At 41.7% G+C, this 12634-nt stretch overlaps 1 protein-coding gene across 1 annotated transcript; it reads right to left on the minus strand.

Moving 5' to 3' along the window:
• Positions 1-6668: 6668 nt before the first annotated feature.
• Positions 6669-11595, minus strand: LOC108575804 (U1 small nuclear ribonucleoprotein 70 kDa-like). The gene is given in 9 exon segments (XM_017938700.1): positions 6669-7296; positions 7383-7735; positions 7822-8062; positions 10313-10339; positions 10342-10386; positions 10669-10750; positions 10824-10886; positions 10983-11165; positions 11325-11595. Coding segments are annotated over 9 exon segments (1302 nt in total). The 5' UTR covers positions 11469-11595; the 3' UTR covers positions 6669-7132.
• Between the last annotated feature and the right edge of the window lie 1039 nt (positions 11596-12634).

Genomic DNA, 12634 nt, shown 5'->3' on the forward strand with positions numbered 1-12634 from the left:
GCTCGCGTGACACGAAAAACCGACGGTGCACCGAAACGAAGCACTCGCGTGAAGCAAAGCTGGAATCAACGACCTTGATTACGCCTTGCCTTCCCTTCTGCCATGCCGTTTTCCTCAGCCTAGATAGCCCCACTCGATTGCAAACCCTCCTCTCTGTGTGTATCCACTCCGCGAGAATTTTCACATGCTGGAAGAAACGAAGAGAATATGGTGAATTTTTTCATTCGTAACTGAAGCACTACGAAACGATTGTAACAGAGAGTTGTACACACTGTTAAACGAAGCTATGTGTCGGTATTCAAACTGGATAGACGGGTCGCGTGAGCGACAATAATACGAGCAGCGGTCGTTTCTTAAAGTCGCGACGTTTACGTTCGACGCGAGTCGACCGTGTACTGCTTCGTTTCCCCGACTAACGATGCCCGATTCGTCTTGAAACGTTTGCACAGAGTATACATAGACCTCGAGCCCCCTTACCACCGTACACTCGATCACTATCTGACGAATGATTTACACAGAGAAATCATTCTCGTTCACGCAATCGCACGATATACGAGACGCACGCAACGTCCACGGGACGGAATAAAAACTCGGCGCATTCCATGCGTTTAACAACACTATGAACTCTCGATGGATACAGAGAGAGAGAGAGAGGTAAACTCTAGGATGGGAAAATTGCGCGTTAAATTCGCGAGAGAATGTCGAGGGCAGAGGAGAAGAAGAAGAAGCGGCCGGCGAGGATTTCGACGCTAAAACTGCGCGAAACGAAGGAGAGCACTGTTTGAAAGAGAAGGAAGCGAAGAATAGAGCAAGGGTAAAAGCGTGAGGAAGAAAATGCACGCGTACCCCGACGGTCAAACACGAGCATCGAACTTGGACGTACCCATCGCCGACACCACGGCACGATTGCAGCCAATGAGATCGCGCGATCTCAGCCGCATTGGCGGTGCGTGACAGAGGTCGCGGGCCAGATCAAGCACACGCGGCACCTCTGCTTTTCTCTCCCTTCGAAAAGATAAAAAAGAGAAGAAGATCGAGACAATTTCTCCACGCTGTTAGATCTTCGAACGATTCTACCCTCGACACGACACAAGTCTAAATGAGATGTCACCAGGTTCCCCGCCCTTCCTGCGTGACTCGTTCCTCCTCCTTGTTTTCCTCGCGCTTTTTACCTCTCTTACACTCGACGTCTGCACTCGCGCGACCCGTTCACCGAGCCAACGAGAACACACGGACGTAAATATACGAGCGATTTCACCGTGACCGTCTTCCAAGCACAGCTAACATTGACATTGGCGTCCCGTGTTACCGAATCACGTTGCACCTCTCTCCCTCTTTCCAATCACGATTCTTCCTCTTTTTTGTTCTTTATACTTGGACACTTGCTTCGCGCTAGTGAGATTCCCGCTTAAGAGTATACGACGATAGCCACTACAGAGAAAACGATCACCAGGAGAACACAGGACGAACGGTGGAACGGAGAAACACGACGACGATATCCTCTGCTCTTGTTTTTCGTTGAAAGAACCGCTTTTAACACGATCTCGTACACCAACTGGACACGATGTCATGTGGCCGTAGAGCCGGAAGTCACGCACCGGTGTTCCTGCTACGATTCTCGTCCGACACCGCAACGAACCCGCGTCCACGGTGTCACCACTGAGCACCGTCCCGTCTCGAGAATCTACAATCCCCTTCAACGTTTCTCTCCCTCTCTCTCTCTCTCCCTCTCTCCTCTGTTCTATCGAGTCCCCGTTCTCCGTCCCGTTCTCGCGTAAGTGTGTGTTATATAGGACCGATCAGCCTGGAAATCGCATCCTTCTCGAGCGAATTTACAGGGGAAAGAAAGGTTGCGTGTAAAATAAAATTGAGAAGAAGAACGAACCGTGATGAGATCGTAGACGAAACGATCGCGAGGACGAGTCGCAGTGTGCGAGGTGTACACAGAGCGTGCGTTGAAAAGAGAGCGACGATGGGTCCGTAGAACCGCGAGGGCGACGAAAAAAGGGGCGGGGGGTGGGTGTAAGGAAAAAGGCACCCCGACTTAAAAGAAAAGGCGGGCGGCCACGAGACTCCCGCGCGGAGCCCAACGTTTCGCCTCACTGCCGGGCTCACTGCAGGCTCTGACGCACCAGCCTGCCGCCCCCTGTACGCCGCCACCTCCGGCATCCCCCTTCCGAACACCCCCGACTCCCCTTACTATCCGTTACTACCCCTTCGACCGCCCACCTTGCTTCCTACCCTCGCCATCTGGCTCGTTGCCTGCATCGCTGCCTGCATGCCTGCCTACCTGTCTGCCTCGCTGCCTGACTACCTGCCCCCGCGTTCTATCCCTTCCATTTTCTACCGAAACACCGCCGGCCCACACGGCCCAAACCTACACCACCACCACCTCTGGCTAACCATTGCGAATTTTCCTATTTCTCTCTCTATCTATCTAGTTGGTTCCTAGTACCAACCCTCTCTCCTTCTAGTATGTCCGCCCGTGGTAACTCTCGTCGCTCTCCCGCGATCAAACTGGAGGGTTTCGTGCCTGTGTGCCGCACAGGCGCACCCACACAGACACTCCACACTGTCGTTCTTTCGGCGCACACGCGCACCTAAGGCGTGCGGAATACCATGCCAGCGACCGGGATACCGGCGCACACCTGCGCCGTGCTCTCTCCCCTCTACCACCGAAAACCTTCTGACCACCATACGCGTTACTCCCTCCTCCATCTCTTGCACTACTGCTCCTTTCTTTCTGTAATTCCTTTTTACCTGTTCCGTTTTCTTCCCTGCTCTCTCCTTCGTCTTACGTGCACCATTTTCTTCCCTGCTCTCTCCTCCGTCTTACGTGCACCATTTTCTTCTCTTCCTCTCGTTTCTTCTTCTTTTTTTCTTTCTCTCTCTCTCTCTCTCTCTCTCGTCTGTTTCCTTTCATCGTCCCATTTCCACGGCTTTTTTCCCCCATCGCGTTCGTTTCTAGCCACGTCTTTCTCTGACAATGAGATACTCACGGTGTATTTCCTACGTAAGTGTACGCCGCTTCTTCGTTAATTTCATCTTTCCTCCCTTATTCTTCTTCAACGCGGACCTGACGGTCACGCTACCACCACCTCCGTGCTTCTTTTAGAATAATTGTTCTCGGTAGAGAGAAAGAGAGAGTAGCCTGTTACATTCGTCCATTGTAGTTAGCAGTCACGAATGATATGAATTCGTGCAATTAAGAAATTAATTTTAATTACCCCTGGAACATTCAAAGAACAGCGTCGAACACAGCTACTCGTCGCGTCTTATCACGCTCGTAACGTTATTACCGTTTCCGCCAGCTTCGTCCCCTTTTGCCATTTTTCTACTTTAGTTCTTTCCCACTCTCGTTCTGTAGGGTATACCGCGTGGAACGAGGAGATCGATCCTAAGCGTGGATAATTAATCTTCGTAGAAAATAATGATGGAAGATACGCTACGATGGATGTTCAATCGGACCGAATTCGTGAGCAATTCGTACGTGAAATACGGTTTGTTATCGAGTTCGATTCGGAACGTTCGCTGTTCCCCTCGCTGTATCGTGGACAGAGTGGACGAAGTAGCCTCTTTCTCTTCTACCTTTGTCTCCGAGGCAGATGCGTTGTATTTCCAGAAGCAGCAGAGTTTTCCCTGAAAGAAGATCGTTTTTTCGGTCAAAGAGCGCCCAACGGACGTCATAACTTTATGCAGCGTTGGAACAGAACTGTAGAGAGAAAGAGCGAGCACAAAGGAAGTGTCTACGACGGGAGGGTCCTTTATCTTCGCTAAGTAATCCCGTTTAGAGAGATTAATCGTTGGGCGACTTTTATACGAAAAGCTCGATACGAAGAATAACGCTGGCGGTGCAGTGAAATCGGAGCGGCGTTAAACTTGCATGAAATAACATTTCCGCGAAGCTGCGGAGTACGTAGCTGCATTCGGTTTCGCGATGCCGGATCGCAGATCACCGATACGAGTGATGCACCTAAGGCGATGCTTTTGCCTGCCGCTCTCAGAGGAATCGAAAAAAATTAATTGAATTTAAATGGATACCAAAAGACACACAGCTACACAGCCGCTTCTTAATAAACCCTAATATCGTCTCCGGGAATAAACGAGAATATTCCGCATATTTTCTCGCAAACGGAACATCACAGAGAGAAATTTAACAAACGCAATTTCGCGTTTTGAAAACAGATGAAAATATGGTCGTGACACGGTTGGAAAAGGGGCAATCACCTTGATTGAAAATAGCTGAGAAATGCAAGTAGAAATGAACGCGATTGAAGAAAAAAAGAAAATAGCGAAATCTCGTTGTTTGCAATCGAGGTAACTTTTACTCGCGGAAACATTGCGATGAAATTATTCATAGAGAACAGCGCGGAGGGTTCCGGGTTGGAAAAGTGGCATTCGCCAGGAACGTTATCGCCAACGACAAGAAACTGATCCAAACTCAGAACCGCTAATAATTAAGCACTCTACGGCAGAGGGTAAGAGGCACCGAGTTGGGAAACGAGGCGAGCCGCTTGTTAAGTTACTTACGCCTGCGGTTTTTCAATTTACCAGACCCGCAGAAAATATTCCCTCAATTTAACCAACCATTTCTGGTTTAAAAACTGCTCCACGGTGCATTCCTCACGCCCCTTCATTTTTCTCTCAGACCCCAACGATTATCAGCGTCGACGTTTACTTTATCACAGGAGAAAACAGTTTGAAGCTTTCGAAAAGTCCTCGTTTCATCTCTTCACTCACATTCTCTACAAATGACGCAATAACTCTATAAATTTGCAACATTATCTCCGTTACGTCACAGACGTGTTACTTATTAATTTCGAATACATGTAACCAGAGATTTGACCCACGTGGTGTTCACTTAGCTTTCGAGATTCTCTCCGAGAGCAAGTGGCTCGTAACATACCGTAGCTTTTCTCCTCTTCGAGCTTCTACAGGTGCTCGATTATCGACTACACAGCAGAAGAAACGTGGAGAAAAGTCGGCCAGCTGTTCGAACGGGACGGTGTGTCGTAGCAATTTGTCAAGTTGGATTTTCGACTGGCGAACGATAGGCTGCGGGACGATAGTCTAATCAGAAGCAATTCGGAGTTATTGCAGGGGGATTGTAATTTCCGGGAAACAAGCGCTTAATGTGGCGCAGCTAGTTAACATCGGGCTGTGACGTCGCGTAAATAGGATAAGGAACTTCTACTCACCGGAGCCTGCCGCTTCCGAACATCTACCCACCGCTTTTAATCAATCTTTATCTCCACGAATCGCACCTCTCGATTTTCGTTACCGCTTCTTGCTGCTGCTTCGATCTGTACGCCGCTGGTCAATTACGCATTTTCTACTTTCGATTCGATTCGATTTCTATAAGATGGATTGTTGCTCAATTTTATTTGCGATTTTTTTGTCATAATACTTGATCAGAGTTTAGTTTTGTACTACAACTTGTACGAAAAATTATGTACAACTAGAGATTGGGAAATCTTGGAAATTTTTTTTCCGATTCGAAACGTTTGATATTATTTGCGAGGTTAGATTTATGTGAGAATGTTTGTATTAATGATATTTCTACAAGTTGAAGTCGAATAATGATAGCAGTTAATGTATTTACCTCTGTCTTTTTCCATTGTGCAGAGAAAATACTCTTGGATAATGACAGGAATGTCACACGTCCATTGCGACGTTCTACGTGCAAGTTCGTACTTGTTTGGCGCCAATTCTATACGTCACGTACCTCGTGAGTCATACGTCATTCCATATTTAACGACATGTTCAATTTTTATTTGAAATTAGTCTTCATAATTTATATTGTTTTTGGCAATAAAATGAGAAAATAATAATTGCAATAAATCGAAGGTAAAAACAGATCGAAAAGTATGAAAGGTTACGAGGAATATACGTCTCTTATTAGAGATATATTTCGTTCGTTATTTTCGAAATTAAGACACTAATTAAAACGTTGATTTAATTTTAAATAGTGCACTAAATTTTGATTGAAACTTCAAGTTTCATAATCGTATGATGTTCATTAAAACGGAATTGAATTTGTATTCGTAATGTTGTATGATTCTTTACGTCAAATATGGGCGCCAAATTTGAAATTATTCTTCTACCAATGCGTAATAATTCATCGAAATAAAAGCAATAAATTGAGGGAAGTAACTTTTTTCAAACTATGTAGAGGACATTGAACACTTTAGATTAAAAAATGATTCTAAACAAATTGATTTAAAGTGTTGTAATTTTATCGTTGCCATTGATTTTCTTGGAAGTTTTCACTATTTTTAATCCTGGTATCAACATCGTGTACACAGGTAAGAGACCGGAATGATTTGGTCCAGTTAATACGCGATGAGCCGGCCACTTACGGTAAATATAACAAAAAATAACTCTCGTTCAATACCGCAACAGCAGGTACCTGTACGTAGCTACATTAACACAAACATAAATGTTTCACCTTTCATAAACCTTTACGAGCTTGAATTTTTTTCGCTTCAAATGTTCCGGACAATCGGAACAATTTACCACGATTAAAATTGGCGATACTTTACATTGGCGATTAACACCGGCGATATTTTTGTAGACACGAAAAAACACCACACAAGGGTAGCTAACAAATTAAGTGTGTAGTTTATTTTATTTGTATATATAAATATACATGCAGCAGTCATGAAAGAACTAAATTCGTGTAGTATGTTTGTATATACTTATTTACATATATAGAGAATATGGAAATTATAGTAGCCACAATAAAATTCGAATATTTATGGACCTTTCTGTTCCACATATTGCGAGGTTTCACACAGACTGCTACAACTGTAATTCATGAATGTACCTTCTGACAGTATTCAATGCGTCTAAATTCATTTCCGGAAGTTACCTTCGTACCAATCATAAATATATAAAATTTCGACTCAACCGGGGTAGAAATAACTGCATATAAATCAGTAGTCCAGATCTGCTTACCTTGCAATATCCTTACCGAGTACCTGATCACTGTACAATAATACAGAAACTAGATACTCAATACAGTCGGTTCTGTTTTACACTAATAACAATAGGAAATACAATACATTATTGACAATTGCGTTAATCGTGCGTGGTAACGGAAAAAGAACAATATGAGAAATATTTATTGAGATCAATAGTCCTGTACGGAGTCGTAATTATTGTAGGGAGGGGGATCTGGACGACCTTCTGGAATTCTATACTTCTCTTCAACTTCCTGGTCATTGTCATCTTCGTATTTTACAGCGGTAAAGTATGATCCAGACGTTGAGAACGTATTGCTATAATCAGGGTAATCTGAAAAAAATTTTCATAGAAAACATTCGTACCCCAAACGAACCTAGAACTGAAACAACTCTGCAAATCATTGAAAAAATGTATACCATCCAAAGGTTCTTCTTTAATTCGAATTTCTTTCGTGTCTTCGTCTTGACGATCACCCCGATCTTTCCTATCTCTACGTTCGCGATCGCGATCGCGCTTATCTCTCTTGCGATCCCTGTCACGATCACGCTCGTTACTCCTGGAACGTCTTCGCTTACGATCCCTGTCACGATCACGATCACGATCACGGTCCCTTCTGTCTCGAGGTCGTTCGTCCCTTTGTATCTCTTCGATGTCAGGATCAGGTAAACGATCGCGACTTCGTCTACGCTTTCGATCGCGCGACCTACTTCTCGACCTTCTCTTACGATCACGTGACCTTCTACGTTCTCTGTCCAAACGATCGCGATCTCTGTGTAAACAAAGGCGTACAATGTCAGTGTTTATATACAATACGTATATTTCTTCGAGGTTAGGAAAAGGAAGAATGAAATTCACCTGTCTCTATCAAGGCGTCCAGAATTCTCCCTCTCCCGTTCTAAACGGTACCGTTCCCGTTCTCTCTCATTATCCTCCCGACCAGAATGTTTAATGTTTACATCAGGTCCACCCCTACGCGTCCCTCCTAGTCCACCGCCGAGCCTTCGTGGAAGCCATCCTTTGACAGTCCTAGCCCGTTCCACGTCGACCAACACTCTGCGACCATCTATTTTCTTACCATCCGCATGCTTATAAGCAGCTAAAAGTACCGATTGAAAATTACCATTTGCTCGGGTTCCAACCCTCACTATTTAGTACACTATGAGACTTCTATGTCCCAAGGAAATAAATCTGAGGTGGCAGAAAAGATTTTATAGTATATTTCTCTGAAAAAGACTTCAATCTTTTTTAGATTTGAACAGTGCGAACGCCGCGACTAAGAAAACACCTTTTTTTTGAAAGGAAGAGAACAGACGATCGATTGTAGATATTATTTTTTCTGTACGAACCGTGAAATTACGGAAACCACGTAACAATGAAAAGTATACAAACACGAGGTACATAACAACAGTCCGAGAATTAGAGTCCGAAAAAACACAAAAGAGATAATACGGAAATCGAGTATATCGATCGATATGTACTCGCCATTGTTAACCTACGTGCGATTCTTTTTTTTTTTACTCGATATTTTTATCCATTAGATATCTTCCAAACTAACGATCGTTACGTTTGTCTTTTTTTTTTTCTTTCTTTTTTTGCTTTTTCTTTCACAAAGATGATTGAGGTCGTAAGGTATCGGCACATGTTATTTCTGATTATGCACGTACTGATTATAACGTGCGTTATTTTATAAAGTAAAATGCGATAGTAAGTACCATCACGTGACAAAATTCCTCGAATCCGAAATCTGGTCGATGTTTTGCGTTCGCGGTATAGTGCACGAATGATGAGACTATGTTTTTGCGTTAAAGCGTACACAAAAGCGACGAAATGAACAGCGGATTTACGTTTGCTAATATAGGTTACTAAAAGAGAAGTGGGTCCTCGAATGCCTCTCCGTGATGATCATTTTACCGTATAAAATCACAGCACTACGTTATATTCGCGGCGCATGAATCAGTAATAAAATGTACGGATTTTTCGTTACCTTAAATCTACGTTTGTAAAGTTCAAAAAGTATAGCAGATACAAAAATACCTACCGCGGCTACTTACGTACGGAAGTTAACACAAATCTTAGAAGTACGTTTAATCGTGAAATGAACTTGTAAGAGACTCGCGAGCATAGAGTAGGCCAGCGCGTATGCTATTCATTGGGAAGGTGCCCAGTCTTCATATGTTCGTTCAATCTCCGAAGAAGTTTACTTTGCGTTTACCTGGTGCGCTTTTCTTTTTTTTTTACTTACGACCAAACCGTGCGCAAGTATCGTATATACTTTATACTTTTATATTGTATTGTGTTCTAATTATATATTAAATTTAACGTAACGTTAAGACAAAATTCTTTTCTCTTTGATCAAATTGATACCTTTTCTCCTTTTCTCCTCGTTTAACAAGGGAAAGTAAATTTTCCACGGGAAAACATTCACCTTTTGAACGTACGCGAATTATTTGCTTTTCTATGCACACTTTCCAAGGAACTGACTGATTCGAGATGAAAGTCCGAGATCAAATTAGTATTCTATATCGAAATTGATATGTTCAAGGACTTAAATGTAAATAATCGATTGAAAAAGAATGATCAGATGACCTTCCGAATAAGACGGTAACTAGCTAATTTAAAAACTTTAGTAACAAAAAAACGAAAACAGCGGCGAAATAAGATGTTTGAGAAACAATAATCGATTAGTTTGGAACATGCATTTTGGTACTAGACCTAACGAGAAAATATTTTGTCAGAATCCATTATACGGTGCCCGACATTCGCATGGTACACGTTATTTCTTTTCGTAAATTTTACGTGAGAGTAAAGTTGACCTATGAGCACACAATAACACACCCTGTATAAGAAAAAAAAAAAGTAGGTGCTACAACCAAGACATGATAACGTGTGTCGTATTACCCAATGATTGCGCAATTGTTAATGTAGTTTTAAGACGAAATGCGGTTAAATTTTGCTGGAAGAAATTCGAATATTTCCTACACATATATACATATAGCTTGATTAAGATACTTATAGTCTACCTTTTTATGTACAGGCGCAAAATTTAACTGCTTGCAGAGCGTGTCCCTGAACCTTTCTCCTAAAAGCCCACCAATCAATTTCAATGTAGAATGCTAACTTTTGTAAACCGCGCAGTTAAAAGAATAAAAATAAATTTCAGCCCAAAATATGCATCGGAATGAGTGTCCTGACACCGAGCACTTTAAGAGTGTGGCCACGACTATCAGCTACCCCTCGAAGGGGTGGTACTCGAACCGCAAGTTCAACAAAATCAGACAAGATAAATAGGGTAAGCATAGACGCTAACAAACGTTGTTGTATGTTGGATCTTACCACACATACAAACCTATCATATCAGGCAGGTTCAGGGATTTTGCATGGAATAGTGAACGGCACTAGTTGCCGGCAGCGGCCACCACGCTGTACCAAGAACAAGATAAAAACTGCATTAATCAAGACAGCCAATATTTCTTTTTTCAGTTGATCGTTTACCATATATGCATTTACAGAATGGTAATCCTGCATGGATGTATGGCGGGACCCCCCGTACCGTCTGGTTTAGTACCAATGAAAATGGGTAGCCTAACTATAGCCCTGCCCCACTATATCTAGCTGGAAGTGACGCTAAGTAAGGTGAAATTTCCAGACTATGGACTCACTGAGGTTCTCAAGAAGGGATTACGTTGCTTGGGTTTTACTTACAGTGCATATCTCTTTCGTGCTCATACTCAATGAAAGCATATCCCCTAGGCTTCCCATTTATTGTATTGTGAATTACCACTATCTAAAAAACATATGGAAGAAACTTTTTAGTACATCAAAGAAGCTTAAAACAGTCATGCATTCCTGATACTTGCCTTTTTTACTGGACCATATACTTCAAATTCCCTCCTAAGTTTAGACTCAGATGTATCGTAGTTCTAAAAAAAAATATAAGGAAAAGATAGCGAAAAAGTAAGATATTTTATTATTACAGTCATATGGATAAACGTATCTATAAACAAAAAAATACCCACTATTCGAGCTACAAAAAGGGTTTTGAAAGGATCTGCTGTTACATTTGGTATACCAGCAGGATCCCATACCGCGATTTCTTGTTCTAATTTATACGCCACTTGCTCCGCGCGCTCTCTTCTTCTACGTTCAAGACGTTCTTCTCTGGTTTCCACGCGTACCGGTGGCGGTGTGTCTTTGGGATCCTATTGAAAGTATACGTTATTCCTTCGAGAAATTGTACGGAATGTGTAACAGAAATGTCAATAAGTTGTACTTGAGAGTTTTATACGTTTTCGTTACTTAAAGACGGAAAATTCAGAAAAGAATAATAGTGTATAAAGTTATATTTAAATTTTCCTTACCTCGAAATATTTAAGGAAAACTCCAACGCCGATATAGCCTCCATTCTTCTTCTCATGCGGGAGCTTGCTAACGGGTGGTAAATATGGTATAGGATCCCGTGGAGCAAAGAGGGCTAACAAGTTTGGTGGTAGAAACTGCGTCATTTTCTCAGGTACAAGGTGAGCGTGACACTAATTCTCAGTTCTCCAAATACATCGAAACAAACAGCATCTTCACCTCTTAAACACCACTACAAAATGGCGACAACGTTGCTACCAACTTGTAGTATGAGAAGCCTGTACCGAGTCGGTAAAACTTTACCGAACGGAAAGGTATTCACCTCGTACGCATGCGCCGGAAAACATCATCTAGGAAATACGCATATACAATCACTTTTTGACAAGCATCACTACGCGTATAATAAAATTGAAAATTCATCGATCGTAGAAAATGGTAACGAATTTCCTAGTATAGCACATGTACGAAATATATGCAAGTCAGTAACATGAATGTTGTATTGAACCGTTAAAGGCTTCGATTATATAGAAAGTTTTATCGTAACGTAAATCAATAAGTTTATCTATAACAAAGTTTAATAGGTAAGTAATAAAATTTGTATCTCCTACCACATAATATTACACGCAGTGCAATAACATATTCTACATAAATTTATAATCGTTAATAATACTGAAAATTGCAATTAAAATCAAAGTTACCATTCTTTGGTAACTCTTTACGTAATCGTAACAATTACGTATAAATGCGCAATTGATCTCGTATTTCAACACAACGAATTAAATTCGAAAGCTCTTCGTATATAAAATAGTTATCTTTTATTTAAAATTTTATCTACATTAACGTTTGAAAAATTCGATTTTTTTACTCAATTGATAATTGTCCAAAATCACGTAAGATGTCTCTAGTTGTACGTAAAATCGGTGTCAAATATTAAAAGTACGAAACTCAAATTATAAATAACGAAAATTGCAAAACCGTTAATATATCGTTGCAGCATGTTATAAAATTATGTGATTTAAAATACAAATTTTAAAATTAAGTAAAAAATGTTCGATGAACTCTCTTATGGTAAGATTTTTGAGATTTATAATAACTTCCAGATGGCGCCACCTGTACGTCATGCAATTTTTTTTAGTACGACACCAAACGGCGTAACAGTACACCATTAATGCTGTATTAACGTTTTCGCGGTTTAATTATCAGTATTTTAGCAACTTTCAACCAAAATCTCGTTATCCTTCCACTAAAAAAGTGTACCGTATCTACGTCACGCTGAATTTCACAACAGCCTCTAAAAAAATCGTGAATACAA

This window comes from Habropoda laboriosa, unplaced genomic scaffold (genome assembly GCF_001263275.1).
Source record: "Habropoda laboriosa isolate 0110345459 unplaced genomic scaffold, ASM126327v1 scaffold243, whole genome shotgun sequence".
NCBI classification, from domain to species: domain Eukaryota; kingdom Metazoa; phylum Arthropoda; class Insecta; order Hymenoptera; family Apidae; genus Habropoda; species Habropoda laboriosa.